This window comes from Salvia miltiorrhiza, chromosome 7 (genome assembly GCF_028751815.1).
Source record: "Salvia miltiorrhiza cultivar Shanhuang (shh) chromosome 7, IMPLAD_Smil_shh, whole genome shotgun sequence".
In the NCBI taxonomy this organism is placed as follows: Eukaryota; Viridiplantae; Streptophyta; class Magnoliopsida; order Lamiales; family Lamiaceae; genus Salvia; species Salvia miltiorrhiza.
In genome coordinates, this window is record NC_080393.1 from 4,972,293 (window position 1) to 4,993,331 (window position 21,039).

At 37.1% G+C, this 21,039-nt stretch overlaps 3 protein-coding genes across 3 annotated transcripts; 2 read left to right on the plus strand and 1 right to left on the minus strand.

Annotated features, from left to right (window-relative positions):
* Positions 1-1,759: 1,759 nt before the first annotated feature.
* On the plus strand, positions 1,760-4,148 carry LOC130991823 (pectinesterase-like). Its single transcript, XM_057916231.1, has 3 exons — positions 1,760-2,270; positions 2,408-2,887; positions 3,218-4,148. The coding sequence occupies exons 1-3, from the start codon at positions 1,814-1,816 to the stop codon at positions 3,907-3,909; spliced, it is 1,629 nt and encodes a 542-aa protein (XP_057772214.1). The 5' UTR covers positions 1,760-1,813; the 3' UTR covers positions 3,910-4,148.
* A 449-nt stretch (positions 4,149-4,597) lies between these two features.
* LOC130991782 (DEAD-box ATP-dependent RNA helicase 13) lies at positions 4,598-12,937 on the minus strand. Its single transcript, XM_057916176.1, has 15 exons — positions 12,634-12,937; positions 11,402-11,716; positions 10,429-10,607; positions 10,154-10,348; positions 9,803-9,979; positions 8,560-8,939; positions 8,221-8,401; positions 7,300-7,422; positions 7,096-7,212; positions 6,560-6,664; positions 6,153-6,293; positions 5,962-6,027; positions 5,309-5,467; positions 5,092-5,173; positions 4,598-4,965 (listed from the first exon to the last, which is right to left on the minus strand). Exons 1-15 carry the CDS (start codon positions 12,815-12,817, stop codon positions 4,910-4,912), a joined length of 2,460 nt encoding a protein of 819 aa, XP_057772159.1. The 5' UTR covers positions 12,818-12,937; the 3' UTR covers positions 4,598-4,909.
* Positions 12,938-14,573: 1,636 nt separating this feature from the next.
* LOC130991829 (probable folate-biopterin transporter 9, chloroplastic) lies at positions 14,574-18,132 on the plus strand. Its single transcript, XM_057916237.1, has 2 exons — positions 14,574-15,430; positions 16,330-18,132. Exons 1-2 carry the CDS (start codon positions 14,944-14,946, stop codon positions 17,484-17,486), a joined length of 1,644 nt encoding a protein of 547 aa, XP_057772220.1. The 5' UTR covers positions 14,574-14,943; the 3' UTR covers positions 17,487-18,132.
* The last annotated feature ends 2,907 nt before the right edge of the window (positions 18,133-21,039 follow it).

Here is a 21,039-nt window from a genome sequence, read left to right on the forward strand (position 1 = left end):
TGCTCTAATATCGCGTAATACTTTATTATATATAAAGAAACAAATTGAAGATTAAAAAATTAAATACGCACCACTAGTTAAACGACGTACATAGTTTAGGCAAAACTTATAAATTAACATTTGCATGCCCTTCTATATATATTTGAGGCGTACAAAACTATAAACCGTGTTTTCAAGAAATAAAGAACAAATTTTTGGATAAAATCTGGAGCCATTGAAACTCATCGGGTATATGAAATTTTCATGTTTGGAGTCAATTTTGTCTTTGAGCCATTTTTAATACATACAATTCGTATTTTAGTGGATTCTTCCATTCTAAATTTCGTTCTCTGAATTTGATTAACTTATTGGGGGAATATTACTTTCTTCGTTATCCCTCGATTTAGAGGCACGTACGTCATATTTTCGATCACCAAATTAATTAAATAAGTTATAGGGGGGCTGGATTTTCTACAGAACAAAAGATTGAGACTTTATTACAATGTTCATAACCATTTTATAAATGTAAGATAAATTTTTTCAAGCTTGCAACCGCAGGACAAATTTTAAAAAATTCGGCGACTATACAATTATTTACATTTTGGGGTTGTCGAGCCTCGAAAATAACCAAGTACTAGTACTCATTTGCAAGGTAAAGTAGTACTCCTACTACGTACATTTGCAAGACTTGCACATGGGACTCTCCACGTACGTGTTATCATTTTCCCTTGCTAGATACTTCGTTCATCTCATTTCAAATGCCCCATGTCAATTTTTATTTTGGATTGTTCCATTTTAAATGACTCATGTCAATTTCTATTTTGGATTGTTCCATTTTAAATGACCTAATCTAAATTTAAAAATAAAATAAATCATTTAACATTACTTTTTGGATTATCCCACCACCACTTTACATCTTTAATTATCACACATTTCTTAATTTCCGTATCCAATTTTTTTGGGTCATTTGGAGCGGGACAGAGGGAATGGAATATAAGCTAGGCTAACTCCTACTAGAAATAATTACTCTATGTTTTTTACGTACACTAGCAGGTACGCACAGGTACGCACGAACTGAGGGATAAAATTCAGTATTCCATAATTTTATTATAAAAATAAAATTATTATAGTATTATGCATGATTTATACTTAATTTTTTATCAACATTTAACGTATTTATCTTTTGAAAAATAATATAATTACAATATCTTTAGAAATTACTAAATAAAACTAATATGGATCCTCTACAATTAATGAGCTAGCTTCGATCTATCTCATATTTGAATATTTTATAGTATATATCATCTATTGTGATCAAGCTTCTTTTAAAGAATCTATAAAGTCATTCGATTAATTTCTCATGGGAATTCTGTCAAATGAATTTTTAAGCTTTACATAATATTAATTGATTGTTTTGTTCCTATCTCTAACAAGACAACGAAATGAAATGTCGACCCCTCGTGGTAGCTTAGCATCTGTCGTAACTATAAATTAATTACTCAATAAATAAATCGATTTCTTTTTATTCTTCTTTTTTGTTCTTTACTATATATATATAAAAAAGGATTTCATTCCGTGAAACATTCTTATTCTGTCGTTTTTAAGTACTAAAATACATATGGCCGGAGTCAAAACTTAGCTAGTAGTTTTCCAAATTCTGGTCGAAAAACATGGCATGGATGGAAATGGAACAAGATTCTAATTTTAGAAATAAACAACCAACGAACCAGAAACGTTGTCATCATCTCCGAAACTATGTATATATACACATCCACTCATCCTTGAAAAAACGCAACAAAAATAAACTAGATAAATAAAAAATTAAACAATTTAGATGGCCGTGAGAAGGTACAATACGAGCGCGGCGGCGCTCCTCGTGGTGGCGTGCATGGCCGTGGCCGTGACCGCTGCGGACGAGAAGCCGCAGCAAGGCGTGGTGGGCGATCTGTGCGACGCGACGGGGATGGGCGAGAACTGCAAGCAGGGCAACATCTCGGAGGCGAAGGATTTCATAAGGGAGGCGTTCGACAAGGCGGTGGCGGAGCTGCAGATCGCCATAAAGAACACGACGATGTATAAGAATTTGGAGAAGGACCCGATGACGAAAGGGGCGCTGGACGTGTGCGAGCGCGTGCTGGCGGATTCCATCGAGGAAGTCCACACGTCAGTGGAGCATATCAGCCAGTATGAGATCGGCCAGATGGATCATATCCTCGATGAGGTCAAGATATGGCTCAGCGCCGCCATCACCTACAAGGACACCTGCTTCGATGCATTCGCCAAGACTAAAGGTAAAAACAGAAAAAGACTAGTTGCTTTTCTTTTTTCCATTTTCATCTTCAGCCTCAATCTCTAGTGCTTTAGCTAGTTTAGGGTTCGTTAATCCAATTAGATGAATTTATTATTTTACTTTTGATTATGTGTGCAGGAGAGTCCGGGAAAGCGGTGAGGGAAATGCTGAAAACCAGCGGCGAGTTGCTGAGCAAGGGTTTGGGATTGGTGATCGAATTCCAGAAGAATTTCCAGTCCATCAAGAAGGATTTGGGCGAACTGGTGAACAGCATCAAGGCCCCGCGGCAGCTCCTGGATGCCGGCGTTCCTGATTTCGTGAAAGGTCACGCGAGGAAGCTCGTCGAAAACCCTAAGATCTCGTTGAAGCCGAACGTGGTGGTGGCGCAAGACGGCAGCGGCCAGTTCAAGACCATCACCGAGGCCGTGAAGACGGTGCCGCCCAAGAACAAAACGCCGTATGTGATATTCGTGAAGGCCGGCGTGTACAAGGAGTACGTTGAGATCCCGAAGAAGGTGGATGAGGTCATTCTGATCGGAGAGGGGCCGTTGAAGACCAGAATCTCCGGCGACAAGTGTTTCACTCATGGAACTCAGACCTACGACTCCGCAACTCTAAGTAAGTATATATATTTTCTTATCATCACATTTGCTATTACTCCCTCTGTCCTAAACAAAAAAAATGGGGCACACAAATTGAAAAATGTAGATAAAGTAAGAAAGAGATAAAATAAATGAGGAAAAATAGAAAGAGAGTAGTAAAAAAGTAAGAAAGAGAAAAGGTAAATGATCGAGGAGAAAAAGTAAATTATTTCTTTTTTTGAATTGAGACATTATAAATGGGATGCTCAAAAATGAAATTTGGTATGTTATTATTGGAACTTAGGGAGTTCAATATAACATCATTTTTATTTTATTTTTGCAATTATTTGTGATTGTGATTGTGCAGTCGTGAACGGGCGAGGGTTCATCGCCAAGGACATCGGCATCGAGAACACGGCGGGGGCGGTGGGGCACCAGGCGGTGGCGGTGCGAGCGTCGGGTGACGTGGGCATCTTCTACAACGTCCACATGGACGGCTACCAAGACACCCTATACCCACACATCCAGCGCCAGCTCTTCCGCGAGTGCCGCATCAGCGGCACGGTCGACTTCATCTTCGGCAACGCCATCGCCGTGTTCCAGAAGTGCGAGCTGGTGGTGCGCAAGCCCGACCCGCACCAGGCGTGCATGGTGACGGCGCAGGGGCGCAACGAGAAGAACCTGACGGGGATCACCATCATCCAGGGCTGCAAGATCACGGCGGAGAAGGACTTCCTGGAGGCGCAGCCGCCGTTCATGGCGTACCTGGGGCGGCCGTGGAAGACGCTGTCGAGGACAATCATCGCGCAGAGCACCATCGAGGGGTTCATCGCGCCCGAGGGGTGGTCGCCGTGGGAGGGGAGCATCGGGTTGGATACCATCTTCTACGTCGAGTACAAGAACGAGGGGCCCGGGGCGGATCAGTCGAAACGGGTCAATTGGCCGGGTATCAAGAAGTTGAACGACGAGGAGATGAAGGCATGGACTCCAATCGTTCATTTTGTGGAGGATGGATGGATCAAAGACAGTGGAGTCCCCTTCGATCCAGTATACATCTAAGAAGTTTTGAGCTCATCACTGCATATTTGATTTGTATATGGTTTTGGGTTTGGGGTATAAGTTGTTGGTGGCGATGAGCTTCGGCCCGCCCCCTTTGTTTTCTTGTTAGGAACGTTGATAGTTATTGATTTTCATATTATATCCATCTAAGTTATACAAAAAAATGTGATCCATGTATAGAGGTAAGTACACAATAAATATCACACGGATTTGTTTGCCAGTCACAATTTTGGCGTTTATTGTGTGTGTCGCACTTTCAATTTTTTTTAAATAGTTTTTAATTATTTTTCTTTAATTTTATATATTTAATTTTAGTATATAATTTTTAATCATTTTTTGTTAGTTTTATTTATTACTATATTGTAGTATGATTTCAAGATAATTAATTAAAATCCATTGATTATTAGAGTTATTTAATTCAAATTTAGGGTCTATTGATCTTAAAAGTTTCAATGTTTAATGACAAATGTTTATTAGAATCAATAATAATATTTTAATTTTTGTCATAAATATTTTATAAAATAATGAAATTAATAGTGGAATATAGAAGGACACAATGAACTATGGAATAAAAGATCAAATCCGAATAAATAAGAAAATTATCAATTTCCATAATTTTAAGTACTTTTTTTTTAACACCATGCTTGCACATTACAAAACAAATCGCAAAAGCACATCAAACCACATATGAATGCAAATCTCCATCGACTATATAATATTGATCAAAATCAAAAACTCATTCAATTTAGGTGTACAGTAGAGGTTTGAAAGTCTATTATTGTCATTTGCAATCACTAACTTCTGTTTGTTTTCTATGAAGATGAAGAGAAATCTAGAGTGGTGGGGGTATGCAAGTTTGCCCATTCTAGCAGAGCCTTGCATCTAACAAAAATGAGCTAGAATCGAAACAGCAATAGAACCCGTTGGTTAGGCAATGATCTAGCTTAGGTGCATCACATTTTCCTGATAAAGCATGAAGCGTTTTGCTCGATTGCATAAGCTAACCTTCCCGTTGCTGCAGCTTCTTCCTTTGCTTTCGTCTTTGCTCGTGCAAACCTGGTTACAGAGCAGAACATTAGAGACTCTAGTCCAGGGAAACAAAATGTAAAGTCCAAGATTGAATATAAAGAGACAAAACATCATTTTGTATATGAATAATGAAGCAAGGTTGGCTGATAATACGTTTCTTCATCTCTTTCCTCTTCCTTCTCAAGTCGTTTGAACTTCTCTGCTTTTCTGCAATCACTTTGAGATCCAAGCGTGGCTGAGAAGACGAGTGCAATTAACAAAAATGAGTGCAGCAAGTGAAAGTGATGTGATTCTCATAACCTAACATGGAACAAGAGCCAAGCATTTATTGCACGAGATGGAAATGGATGTTGTTAAATTGCAGCATTACCTCATTACTTGCACTACGCAATGCCTGTAGTGGTTCTACACAATCTTGGCCTATAACGACCAACCTTCTCCTTTTGTTCGGACCTAACTCATTCGAATCCCCAGGTTTTTTCCTTGCAATTTCTTCAAATTGATGTTGAAGAAGAGGAGATACACCAGCCTGGAAAGGTTTGAAATTAGTTTGATATTTAGAAACAGTTTCAACCATAAGAGAATAATAGTAAATGATGATTTCTCGAGAGACGTGACAAGTGGAAAATATTGTAGATGCGTATGACAGGCAGCCTGTCCTAATATTGTGCACAATGAAAACACATCAAACGTAGATGAATTTTTATTTCTTTTGGCCGATTTTTCCACAGAAGTCATTACATACTTACGGCTGCAAATACCATCACCTATATTTGGCAGGATGAGGCTGGGAACCTGAACTACTTAATCCGAAAACTCACTGCACACTACACCATTCTTTAACCTATGATGTAGTGAAACGGGTCGAAGATAAAGAGGTATATGTGAACAAAAGGAAAAAGGTACTACATTTCTTTAGATTTGTTACAAGAACAAACCTTTTACGACATACTATAGGAAGTGAAATGAGAGTGTGCATGCACTAATGTCACATCAAAGAATTGAAAAATTACATATGCTTACCCCAGTCACAAAGCGCTTTGAAAATGTTCTGGGTTGTAATGGTCTGGATAGTAGCGTGTTGAGTTCCTGCAATTTTATAGGTCAAGACGTGTATAACCAATATATTTCGCACGAATTCCATCTGCATTTCTAGTAGTTACATGCGACAGTGTAGATCAAACAACTGAGAACACTTTCCACTAAATCCGCACCTGCTGCAACTGCTGCAACTTATTTGATTGGGCTTTGTTTTGCCGATATTTCTTCACTCTGTCCTCCTCACTGTCATTTTCATCCAAAATCAATTCAACTGATTCAGCATTTCGCTCCAACCAACTTCTCTCAGCCTTTTCCTGATGAAATTAAGTTCATAACAGTAACAAATGTCAACATACAGCATAATGTGAACAATTCATTTAGGACCATGTAATAGCCGAAGACAACAATCTGCATTAAAGGGGTTGGTAAGAAGCAGGATTTGAAGAAATATTTTAAATAAACAATGAATGGTGTCCAAATGAAATTTCAGAGGTTTATACCTTCAACAATCAGGACTATAGGAGGTGGAAAAGGAAAAGGTTTCACAAGAAATATCGTTACAGTGTGCAATTCGCATTACCTGGGAACCCTTTCTGACAATCTTGTCTATTTGATGTGCAAGAGATGATTGCTTCATTATCTCTGGCATGTATGAGACCTCAACAGGAAACCGCTGGAAACTTTCCTGGAGAACCCAACAAAATAATCACTTACTTTAACACTCAATAATTATAGATAATAACTATACATATAAAATATAGAGAGGTTCCTCCGACAGGAAAATATAAGAGTCATGGCTTACTTGACTGCATATAAACTGACACATGAATTCTATTCAATTTTTTTTGCATATAATCTGTTCACAGTCTCATATGTTCTTCACAGCAAAGCCATAAAAAAGAACGTATGCATAGATTAAGAGCAAAGTCATCAAATATCAAATCAAGAGGGGTTTAGGGCTGAGGTACTATTAGTAAAGGAGCATCACCATGTTAAGAGAGGTCTAGACCGTTTATGTGCTTAAATGAAACCCTAATCCTTTGTTAAACAAGCTTGTACTTTGTTAAAAATATCAATCATCATCCCTGCTACAACATAATCTAACAATGTAATTACCTTTGAAAAGGATCTGCACAAAGATGCGAATTTCGATGCATCATTTGGTGATATTAGAGCAATGCTGCAACCATCCGTAGAAGCCCTAGCTGTTCTTCCACATCTATGAACATATACCTACAGCAGTAAACTTATCCTGCTCAAAAACTGCAAGTCTTCAGAGATTAAAAAGCACCAAAAATTGCACCAATGGAAACAAATTACTTCAGCCGAAAGTGGAAGCTGGTAATGAACGACGGTTCGAACACCAGGAATGTCAAGCCCTCGTGCTGCAGCATCTGTAGCAACAAGAACGCTATGTTCATTTGCACGGAAACGATCTATGGACTGCATTGAGCACAAGCACATGAAGCAAACCCAAGTGAGGCGTCAGAAGACACGGGTTGAACCTCAGTAATAATCATAAGTGTAGGTTGAGAATGGAAGTATCAGCATGGGCAAGAAATATAAAGGTAAAATTTGGTCTTATTTCTCAAAAAGAGACTAATGTTCACCATATGTTAGGAGAACAACATCCTGTCTAGTTAAAATTTTATTGTGCAAACGCTATTACTGGCTGCTTCAATCAAATCACACTATGCCCTAGTATACCACCACCAACCACAACGAAATGATGCATAAAGCATTTAACTATGAAGCAGAACGTATTTCCACTACTTCACAAAATTTAAATACATTATATCTACTCTAAGGACATATAATTCTCTACTTAACACTAGCCAAAATAAATCTGTTTGTAGTGTTGCCCCAAAGATATGACATAACCCCCCAAAGATACCACAATTAAGTTTTCCATTTCCAAATTTGAGGTTAAACATATGATGGATTCTACATCATATGCCATCTGCAGCTAGTAAACTCACCAAAAGATAGTCCTCAACATATGCCGCATTAAAAGAGTAAAAGACATGCCTTTTCTTGGGAATACAGTACTTATATTTATTTCTATATGAAAAGACACCCTGAAAGTGCCCTATACATGAATGTTTTGATACAACCGAAGACATGGATTGAATGAAAAAACACTATATATATACGGCATAATACTCCCTATAAGGGTATGATAGCACAGCTAGGAAGAGGATGAGGAACCAATCAGAAATGCAAAAGATTGAATATTCAAACCTTTAGGCGTGCTCTCTGCTGCATTTCTGAATGAAGGGTCCATATATCTATGTTGAGGATACGCAATATTGAAGAAATGCGGCGCAGAGCTGCAATTGAGGTGCAAAAGACAATCGCACGGCCTTGTCCATGAATGCTTAATATATAATACAAATAGGCATCCTTTTCATCTTCTTGACACCTGTGACCCATAATGCACAAGTCACTCTCCTTGAATACCCGGTCCAGTAAAACATGCAATATGTGAAAGAGGACTAGAATATGGCAATAAACAGAATTATATGAAGCATGGTTAGCAGAATGATTTCATTATATAGAAATGTACAGGGGGACACATACTCAATAATTGATTCCTCAAGTTTGTTTGCTAAAATTGAAGAGCTGGTTAGATCCACTATAGCAGTGTTAGGTCTCATTCCAGCTCTTTGTGAAAGGGTCTCAAATGAACTAAGATCATCTTTTTTCGCGCGCAAAGACCCATGCTTCAACTTCTTACGGAAATCAGCTGATAATGCCAGAGTTGCAGAAAACACGAAGGTTTGTCTTTTCTTCCTAGGAAGGTTTGCAAGAGTCACACAGTTTTGTGTATTCTCAGGCTGACTCTCAGTTGATTCCTTGCCCATTGGAAGCATGTCGATGATAGATTGTAACTCACGGAAATGACCAGCTTCAATCATGCGGTCAGCCTCATCCAACACAAAAAATGACAAGCAGTGCATCTGCATAATAAAAATTATACATATATGAACCCCCATGTTTAACATCATGGAAACATAAGCATAAAACATCTATAATTGAACATACAGCAGCATCAACCTTCAGAAATCATTACCAAGATCTAATGGACCAGTATTTAATTGTTTACTATAAGAGGCAAATTCCCCATGGTATATATAGGGACATAACACAGAAAGTACCAGATGAGTCAGATTCTTTTCTGAGATGGTAAACAAGCAGAATATTCATTTCATTAGAAAATATCATAACAAGGACTGCTCCAAGTTTATTTCTGGTTGTTACTATGTAAACACCCAATCAACTCAAGATCAAGAAAAACATCATACAGCTTAAATGTGAAAATGAATACATTTGTGATGTGTCAAAAAAATATGGTGACTGCCATGGCAAACTCTATAATAAGCTGAATGAGACCTATATATCAATTTATTAAAACAACAAAAAAAACAACTGCAGAAGATGAAAACAGACGTCAGAGAATATCTTGCAACACAATCTCTCTCCCTAGTCCCTGCAACAACTTTTGATTGCAAATCCAATCACCCACATGATGACATTAGTATAATCCCTGTAAAGTATCCTGGCTCTTCATTCAAGTTGACTCCATCCCCTGTTATTCTGGTGATATATGACATACTATAAAACATTCAGCCAACTAAGACTTATAAGCACAAGAATTGAATCAAGCAAATTCATTTTTTATAAGGAAAAAGAGAAGAAACAGAGTATTTTTAAGTCCTATTCTCAAGCAAACTGTCCATTAACAGATTCAAAAACAATTACCAGCACAATCAAGTAAGCTTTGTCCTTGGCATGCATCAATGTCACTTAGTTTCAGTCTTACCTCGACGAGGTGCGGTTCTCCACCTGACATAAGTTCCCACAGTCTCCCTGGTGTTCCAACAACAATTTCAGGCCTTCCTCTCAGAAGTCTTTCCTGCTTCTCAGTTGACATGCCACCAACAATAGGAACTACCCTAACATTGGTGCCTAATGCAACTGCCTTGAGATGATCTGTCACCTTCAATAAGGGACATGTTCTATTATTTAAAATATAACTAACTAATAAATAAAAGAAATTACAGATTGAACAATCAGTTGCTTGAGGTCAAAATGTTACACAGTTCCTCTCCCTACACAAGAAGCTATTTAGCAAACTATAGAGAAGTCACCAAAGCAAAGAAGTAATGAGAACCTGAAGTGCAAGCTCTCTCGTAGGGGTAACAACGAGAGCGCGTAGAACACCTTTTGGAGCAATCCCATCATTGGCATCTGCTCTTTCGACCATGAGCCTCTCCACCTTTTCTCGTTCTTCCAGAAGACGCTGTAATATAGGCAACCCAAAGGCAAGAGTTTTACCAGATCCTGTCTCAGCAGCACCAATTACATCCTGTCAAGCCAACTAAATCGTCAGTACCATGCATAGTTGCCACTCTCTAACACAACATCAACCTAATGAGAAAACCCCACCTTTCCTTGATGAGCAGCAGCAGGAATACAAGCTTTCTGTATTGGGGTGGGTTCCTTAAACTTGAGCCTGTATATTGATTTCATAATCATGGGATGAAGTCTCAGCTCATTCCATGCATAATATTCGTCTTCATCAATTAATTCCTCTTCAACATTGCAACCCTCCTTTGCATCACTAGCTGAAAGCAATTTTTTTAATGTTAGGGGAAGCAATTCTAGAGACTCACATTGATGTCACACAATACAAGCAGCAAAAACCGACTACTTCAGAAAAATCCATCTTAATAATATGCAATCATCGGTCAATATATTGGACAAGTACGTCTCAAATCTTTCTTGATAGAAAAGTAAATAAGAAAATTGATTGCTAATATAATCATCAATCGAAGTTAGTTTCACACATATACATGGAAAAGAGATTACAGATATCAACCCAGAAAATGATAATCAAATATAGCAACAAGGAAACAAAGACCAAGTGTGATGCACACTGACAGAATATAATACAATATCAAATGGAAGGCCTGGCATCTCACAACAAGGTACCAAATTTCTGAAATAACTGTTGTCACGGTGAAATCTTTGAAAGGATACCATATTGCAAGTAGTAAATTAAGTAGAGGGAAACTTAGTACACGGATATGGGAAATCAAATTAGTGTAATTTACTAACACAAAGTCAAACATCAACTACTTATTTTTAACAAAGTATATAAAAAAGGCTGAATTGTCTCATGTATCACCAAAATATAGCATATGAGGTTCCCCAACAAAACTAGTTGAAAATTGAATTACAACAGCAAATATCAAGATTATAATCATGCAGTTTCATCATAGTATTCTAAGGGATGCAACATAATTTGTAATGATTTCTAAGCACTTTTATGTTTAGTTTATTTCCTATTGATGAGACCCAAAAAATCCCAACTCCAAAAAGCTACAACAAACATTGTACAATCATAATGAATACCAACCAGTAGTTGTCTCTGAATTTTCCTGTGCTTTATCGGTCTCATCATTCTTCTGAATATCTTTTTTCTTTTTCTTTCCCTCCTTCTTCTTTTTCTTCTTCTTCTGCTTCTTCTCATTATCCTCTTTGCTTTCTTCATCCTTATCCTTACATTCACCATAAAGCTCAGCATCCAATCTCTCATCAGCACCCCCTTCATTTAGCTCACTTCTCTTTGATTCTTTTTTTCCTTTTAACTTTTTTCTCTCAGTTTCAACCTTGACATTGGGAATTTCCAACCCATACTCTGCTTCATCAATCTCTTCAAGAGTAAGAAATCCTGCAACAGTAGCATACAATTTAGCTCACAAGCTGAAAACCACCAGTTACAACTTCCTACATGTAACATAAATTTTAAAAAGAAACTCGAACAAAAACTCTTGTCTTCCTCTAAACTAACCTAAGATAAATTCAAGAAAAAAGTTAATATTTCTGATTTCTGTATGACCGTGAAATCATCATCTTTAGTCGTTATCCAAGAAGTTCAAGAAAAAAAAAAAGTATGTGCTCCCAACTTTCAGCATTTTCCAGAAAATGTCCTCAACTTCCGTTTTCTATTACAAAACCCCAAACTTTCAGCGTTTTCCGAAAAATGTCTCCAACTTTCGTTTCTATTCAGAAACCCAAACCTTCAACATTTTTCAGCTATACAAAATTTGGCGATGGAACAGTGAGTCATCTCGTCGGATTCTTAGGTGATTCTTTTTCACCTTCCCCAATAAAAAGTCATTGTTCCACCTAAGAATCCGGCAAGGTGCCTCATCATTCCGTCTTCGAATTTGTATACAGCGGGACATTTCTTTTGAAAATACTGAAATTTGCCGGTTTCTGAATATAGAAATCGAAAGTTCGGAACATTTTATGGAAAAATGTTGAAAGTTGAGGATACAAAACAGATTACCTCAGAAAATAAATGCTTAAAAAGAGAAATTTTACATATCGGAAATTCATTTGGTTACAAAATATACCAGCATAAATTTATACAACAAAAGAGCATTCGAAGTCATTACATAAATTAATCTTGAATAAGAAAACAATATAACTTAAGATAAAAAAGAATACTCTGAACTTCATACACACCTATAAATTCCTACCAGCAATTCAGCAAACAAAAGCTGTAGCATTCAAACAATCATAATAATTGGACGTACAGCTAAACTAATTAGACACAGATAGCAGAATTAATCGACAAAGCACCTCCTTCAAGTTCGTTAGAGCCGATGAAAAGAGAGAGATCATCGTCAGCGCCGCCATTACTCGCTGGAAGCGAGGAGCTCCACGGCAGCGACTCCAACCGTTCGAGCTGCTGGTCCATCTCGCCTCGAGCTCGCTTCCTGGACTTCCGATAAGCTTTCTTCCTCTCGGCAGACTCCGACGCCATTCTTGCACTGTGAGAGCTGAAATCGAAACAGTTTGAGGGAAAAAATGAGAACGTTTTCCTGTTAGTGAAATTCGATTGCTGTTTGCCGCAGAAATGTTGAGGGTTGATGAGTTCGATTTTCTGTTTGGGAATATATGGGCTGTTAGCCCATTTTATATAGGCTTTATTAGGCCCAATATGAGTCCATTCCACCGTAAGAGAATTCGTTAGCTTATGAAAATACAAAAGCCGGATATCACTTAAATAATCCAACGGAAAAATAGTAATTTCTTGTTTTATGGGAAAATTATTTCAAAAGTTGTGAGTAAACTATGCTTTGGCTTTTTTCTGCTTCTATTTCTAGTTCAATGATCTTTTTTTTTTTGATAAGGATTCTGTCTCATGATTTTTCCAGCTTGATTGTGGCCTGTGAGATACTATTATTATTCGAAATAATGAATGAGTTTATTCCCTTTAAAGAAATTGTTTAGAACAGTGTTTTTCTTTTTGCATTGTTTGAAGGTTAAGACATTTTTTCTAAATTATTGCATCGAGCATTTGATAGTGATCTTTATTCCAAGATGAATTATTGGGGGCATGTTTCACCTAAATCGAATATGATAAAATGACGTTGAATTTGTTGGAAATGTTAAATTTGAATCTGTGATCAAAATAATTATTGCATCGAACATTTAGCTGGGAAAAAAAACAAAAAAAACAAAAAAACATGCCGTTAACGGGAATAAGTCTTCAAACCAATAACACCGTCCAAAGACATTGATTCCAAATATTCCTCAAAAAATAGTTCAAAACAAGTGAAGAAGATGTGGCCCCTAACTTATTTCAACAATCAATATGTAAACTACACACATGTATCCCAATAGAAGTTTGAGTTCATCAAATGTCAATTAGATTTTAGTAATCTTAAGTTTTAATTAAGATTTGTTATAACCATTTTTTAACGATTGTTAACCATTTTTCAAGCTAAAAGAGAAAAATTACTCACTTTTTTTATTTACATGTTGCGACGACATGAGACATTTATTTAAGAGTGAAGGGATACTTATGATTTAATTACTTATGCTCCTTGAATTTGAATGTACCAAAGTGTGTGGCCACCTCATTATAAAATGAATACTAGAATTTACTTGAATTAAAATAAGGATATAATTAATTGTAATTAACACATATATAACATCTTAACTAACAACCTAATTAACATTGATTAATATTAAATAAATGATGTGCAGTTTTTGCCTTTCTCTAATATGGATCGCCCACTCTCTTTACTAGTTACACTTGACACTTTTTTTGTATTAGAAACTTAATAACATGTCATTGCAGATGATGTAGTGGTAAATTAGTATTTTGTTGGTAAAATAATTAAATAATTTAAAGATTATGATGATTATGAATCTTTTTTTGAGAGGATGATGATTATGAATCTAAGATTTTAGTATCTCACAATAATCCTTTTAAGACCTAACTGTAAAATGAGTAATTTTTTACAGTCAAGTGTCACAACCTTACAAATTCGAACCATCATTGTCGTCTTATAAGTCTCTCTATCATGGAGTAATATATTTTTCAAATGTAATTTAACCAACACTACGGCTTCCTATGAGCCACAAAATAAAATAAAATTAATAACAATGAATTATCTCAATAATACTTCAAATCTCAAAAACTTCTGTGTTTATTTTTACCTCAAAATGTCACATTGTTATTGATTGTGCTCACTGAATCTAACTTAGTGGTCATCGAAGGTTTCAAACACATCAAACCTATTCAAAGTCGCCATGCGTCGACATATCCTCATTTTTGGTCCCTTAAAATCTCCACATCAGAAAATCCAAAATAAACTTTAATATATTAACATCTTCGTCAACTACTGGAACCCTCTTCCTCACTCTCTCCCTTTCTTAAGAGAAACAGAACCCAACCCTCTCCCTGATTAATCTAATTAAATTAATTTAATCCCATGTTTACTCTTCCTATACTCTTCTGGATTCCTCTACAACTAAATAGTCTTTTTCTTGTTTGCCTGCATATAAATTCTGTCGCATTAGACATTCCTTTTCTTACTTGAACAAAAACTTCAGAGAATCTCACCAAATTCCGGAGGTTTTCTGAAGTTTCCTTCAATCATGTTGATTTGCAGTAGAAACCCATTATTCCCAATGAATTTGGGCACCCAAAATCACATAAAATATCAAGCTTTATTTTCAACAACATCAAGAATCCTATGTTCTCAGCAGCAGAGCCCCAAGAACGCTATGAAGGAATACAGAAGGCCAAGGGCTCTGAGCCCCATCAGCATAAGCCCAGATGAGAAAATCTCTCTGATCAGCAAACAATCCGAGAAAAAACTAATCTTGGATGGGAAGAAGGGATTTCTGCATCAAGAGATGATGATTCTGTGCGCGTTTGGTTACTATGTGAATGGTTTCAGAGGATTTCCGTGGCTGGCGCTGAACTTCCACATGGCCCATAATCTCTATATGAATCCTTCTACATTGCAGATTGTGCAGAATTTGGGCAATCTGCCTATGGTGGCGAAGCCCTTTTATGGGATCTTATCTGATGCTCTGTACATTGGTGGTGCTCATAGGATTCCCTACGTTTCCATTGGAGGTAAAAACCCAAATCAAGATTGTTTTTGCTGCCTGTAATTCTGTTTTAGATTGTATGTTTTGTAGTAATATTTTATGATGTTTATATCTGGTTTTGTTTGCTTTTAGTTTAGTAGCTGTTCTTGTTCTGTGTTTAGTTATGAGATTGCTATTTTATTACGAGATTTGTTATTCGCATTATTGCAGCTCGATTATTCAGTTGACATGGGTTGATCTCTTAGCATTTTTGTTGTTATGCACTGTGTTTGTTAGCCTGCGTGTGTGTGTGTGTGTTCTTGTGAGTAAGTTGTTCTTGTTCTGTGATTAGTTAGGAGATTGCTATGTTATTATGTTATTAGGATTTTGTTTTTCGCTTTATTGCAGCTCGATTATTCAGCTGCAATGGGCTTATCTCTTAGCATATCTGTTGTTATACACTATGCTTGTTAGTCTTTGTGTGAGTTTGAGTGTGCTAGGTTCTCTGAATCTTCACTTTGCTGTTATTTGAAGATATTGTCCATTCTAATCTGACTCTACAGTATAGAGCAAGCAAAAATTACTCCTTTTTAATTAATATCTGTCCACAATTTGCATTCTTTATTTGATTGTCTCGATTTACACGAGTGGTATGAATATGGTTGAAGCAAAGTCCACAATTAGGATCTGGAGTTTTGCATCATTGCTGTTGGAGTTTTACAAGGCCTATGGTTCATGAAAAATAAATCGCCCGTTTGAACTCTTTAGTGTAATATCCTCAACCCAAACGATCCTCCACGTGCTATTTTGATATCATCCGAACATAAGTCCTCTGCATAATCGTGTCGTTGGTATGAGTTTCTCAGTGCAATGGTTCCTACATGCATTTTTATTTTGATCAATGAACTGAAGCAGCAAAGCTGATGTTCCTATGTATCTCTTCAGTGTTCTTGCAGGCGCTATCTTGGGGTTCGTTGGCATTAATCCCGAAAGCTAGTAAATTTTTCGTACCCCTCATGGCGTGTGTGCTTCTGAGCAACTTCGGAGCTTCAATTGCAGAAGTTGCAAAGGATGCACTCATAGCGGAGTATGGCCAACACAACAAAGTACCCGGGCTCCAATCCTACGCACTCATGGCCTCAGCTGTTGGTGGGGTTTTGGGAAATTTACTCGGGGGCGTTTTCTTGGTGAAGGCACTGCAGGCTAAATCAATGTTCCTAGCTTTTGCTGCTATCCTCGTGCTCCAACTCACCGTGTGTTTGAAAACGAGAGAGGAATCCCTTGGTTTGCCTCAGCCATCAAACTACACTCTTGCGAGGGAATCAATCCCACAGATCATCAAGAAACAGTACTCCGATCTTATGGTGGCAATTCAAGACGAGAGCGTGTTACACTCTCTGATTTGGGTTGTTTCTTCGATCCTGCTGATCCCAACTCTATCAGGCTCGATATTCTGCTACCAGACTCAGTGTCTGAATCTCGACTCCTCAGTTATTGGGATGTCTAAAGTAACTGGCCAGTTGATGCTTCTGTCGTTAGCTGTTCTGTATAACCGGTTTGGGAAGAGTATTCCGATGAGAAAGCTGGCCAGCGCTGTGCAGATTTCTTACGCGTTTTCTCTGCTGCTCGATATGGTGCTAGTCAAGCAGATAAACATCCAACTTGGGATCTCGAATGAAGTATTTGCTTTGTGTTTCTCGGGTCTTGCAGAGGTTATTGCGCAGTTTAAGCTGTTGCCTTTCTACGTGCTGTTTGCAAGTTTAGCTCCATCGGGCTGTGAGGGTTCTCTGATGTCGTTCGTGGCTTCTGCTCTGTGTTTGTCAAGCATATGCAGCGGGTTCTTAGGTGTTGGTCTAGCTTCGTTTCTTGGCATCACATCCGGTGATTACTCGAACCTCCCTTTAGGCATCGTGGTGCAGTTTTTCGCGGCCTTGCTGCCACTCTGGTGGATTGAATGTGTAACCACATCTCAAGATGTCACCGAGAAGACTGTTAAGAAAGGTAGAAGTAAGAGAACACGAAGGACTAGACGAGTGGGGAGAGTCTCGTACGATCCTATGTACTCCTATCGCCGTGAAAGAGAATCCGACCTACAAAGGTGAAAAGGCTTCTCTGATAATAGAATGAAATTTGCAGATTTAGGTCTGGGAATTGTGTCTTGGCATGCGCAACAAAGGCGAGATTCGACTCATTGATACTCGCCTTTGTTGCATCCAAAGGCGCTGGCACGCAACAGCCGGTAGGTGGGAGTAGTAACTGACTGAGGCAGCATGGTTTCCACCAGAAGGGCTGCAAACCATCGCAGCTGTTTCGATTTTCTTGAGGTACAGATTCTTGGAGGCTTGAAATGGCAAGTAGAATCTTTCATGGACCACTTGAAGGATTCTCCACATGGTTTGGCTCCAAATTTGCTGCTTCATGGCCCCACCCTCGACATGCTTGCATCGTGCAGCTGTAGCACGAATGCTGCAAGGCTCGGAGCATCTTCAACGTACGAGATCCACCTACCATGGCAACGGGTAAGCCTCCTCGTTGCTCAAGGGATCGCTGTTCGAATATTAGCATGTCACTAGATTTAGTTCGATTTTAAGAAGCTCTAAATCTGCTTTTTGTTGCTAGTTTAGAAGAATCATCTTGTACTAGTATTTGGTAATTCAGCTATAGTATTATGCAGGCAGCAAAAAGTTGGTATGAGTTATATAAGGTGTAACAAATTTTAGATGAATATAGTTTTAAAAATTTACTAAATTTACCATCATTTGCAGTTTTGTAGGTTTGCAAATAGATTATTGGTCATTGATTTTGTGTTGTAGAACTGTAACTAAAGCATGTGACAGAGAATAAATTTATGGTATTAATTATGTGGATATTATGTGATTTTTTAAGTGGTGGATGGGAAATGGGAATGTGATGTTCATGTGAAGGTGAGAGAGAGTGTGGTAATTGTATGCCTATAAATGGTTTGTAATGAGTTAATGTGTGAATATCTTGTCTAGTCGACCAGCCGTTGATACAATTTTGTCAATGCAGAATTTTCGTTTGGAAAAGACAGCCTTTTAATGAGATACTTTTGAAGAATTTATTTTCGTAAAAGGAGTTTGATTAAGACGGACAACGAATGTGCGCAACAAATTTTTGGATATTAGTGATAGTGTTCCTCATTAAATAAAAAGATAGTAAATGGAAGTTTAAAAAGGGGAAACGTTAATATTTCAATACGAGTGTAAGTGTAACTGAAAACCCAACCAAAGCGAGAGTATTGTGGAGTTTAAGCTAAACTTGTTTATTGCTCCCTCCGTCCCACTTCAATAGGCTCATTTTCCTTTTTAGGTAAAAAAAATTGTACTTAATTGGTGTGGATCGCACCACTTTACTACCACTTTCCTACTAAAAAATAAATTTTTTTAATCTTCGTGCCCAAAAGAAGTGAGCCTATTGAAGTGGGACGGATGGAGTATTATTGAGTAGAGTTATTTACCGTGTATTTCAAGGCTATCTAACTCGTTCCAAATCCCTAAATTTGGATTTAAATTTGAGTATTTATTCCTTATTGAATAAGTTAATTATTTTATTACAAAATAATATACATATATTATCTTTTGCAGACTACCACACGGTATACAAACCACTCACATACTCTAGACATCCTCAATAATATATTATAATCATTGAAATTCATTAATGTCTTTATAACAAGTAAGGCTAAGTAATAGAGACTGCGCTATGGGAAACCTGGTTGGTGTCGAAGGAGTAAGGCGATGGAGTCCACCGCGCTATGGGTCTTTCCGCTTGGACGTGGACGTCTCTATTCACGACGACGGAAACCTGGTTGGTGTCGGTTTCATTATTAGAGACTCCCGAGGTCTGATTCGGGCGGCTGTGGCTAGATGGATTGACAGAACGGAGACTTCGCTTATGGTGAGTTGCATGCCATTTTATTGGGTATTGAATTTTGTCTTGAGAATGATCTGTGTCTGGTACTAGACTATACCGGTCCGATTCCCTCCTAACGGTGCATGTTCTAAGCGAGAAGACGATCGAGAGGAATGGATTCTTTGTGTGATGATCTCTATGAGGCGTTCGTTCAAGTGAAAGAGAGAATTGTTCTTGACGTATGTCATGTTCATAGGAAAGCTAATAGAGCAGCCCATTTTTTGGCAAATATTGCCATTTTTATTGATAATGTAATGATCTGAAAGTCGGATTGTCCACCAAACCTCACAGATATTGTACATCACGATTTATATTAATATAAACTTCATTTTCGTCTAAAAAAAATTAAGGTTAAGTATAATTTAATATACTTATTTACTAACTATAGTATAATAATATAAATTGTATCAAGTCAAAGTTCATGTTACTAACAAGAGCTCACACAAGCTTACATTGAATTAAAATCTAAATAGTTTAGGTGTAACTCCAACTCATTTCTACCTCTACTTGTTACATGTGAAATATTGTACTAACATCTGTGATATTAAAAGTGATTAAAAAGAAAAATATATAAATATTAATTGCAGAAAGAAAAGAAACACTAACAGTAGAGAAAAGCAGTACCTTGGTGTCTTGAGAGGTTCTATAATTTTTCTTTTTTTGAAAGGATATTCTATAGTTATTTCTTCTACAGCAGCATTATGTCAAAATATCTATAATACTCAAAACCATGTAACAAAAGCTAAAATAAAAAAATTCAATTCCTTTCTCTAGATCGGCTATTTTCATGTGGGGGGAAAAATGGAAAAATAAAAATGATCTGCATATCTTGTAGGAAAGGCACATTTAGACTTTAGTATCGGATTTCTTTAAAAGGAGACTGTTGAATCATCTTTTCTCTAGAAGATTTTGTGCAGCCATATTTTGGGAAACTGAAGCAAATGCCTCACGTGACAAAACTGGGACCACCCCCCTCTACTTACCAAGTGTCACCAATCACCATTATTCCAATTTACGTCATTTTCCCTCATATATTATTGAGAATTTTATCGATTTTTAATCGGTAAATGAAATCCCATATGCCAATATTTGTACACGGGACTCCTTGAATTTGAAACCATAAAACGTAAGCCATGAATTTGTGTGACAATTTAATATTGTATGTCGGTAAGTAGGACCTAAAGTATTTGTAGTTTGGTGAGGAGGGGTTTGTAATAAGTGACGTGGCAAGAACTTTGAAAATTGAAATAGAGGTTCAATTTTATTTTTATTTTTATTTTCTCTTATTATAATTAGAAAAATGTTATATCCCAAAACTTCAACTTTTAATTATTCTAGTTTAGTCATGTGCGAAATTATAAATTAATACTTATATTGTCAATGTTATTAACAAATATATCATATTATTTTATTTTCAATATCGAAAATAATTAATACGTGAACACGTCAGAAATAAAGATAAAAGGGAGAGAAGCGTGGTTGGGCACATTATCGATTTGGGAGTGCGGATTTGGAAATGTCAGTGCCTTAATGAAATTATTAACAACATTGATAATACAAATTTTTTGATAAGGAAAAGAAGATAATATTAAACCATCGGTACCAGAGGTACCTAGAAAGTCATACATGAGGAAAGAGTAAAAGTTTTGGAACACCATGACAATAAATTAACATTGATAATACAAATGTTTTGCAGTTTTGCATAAAATTCAAACTTAGGAA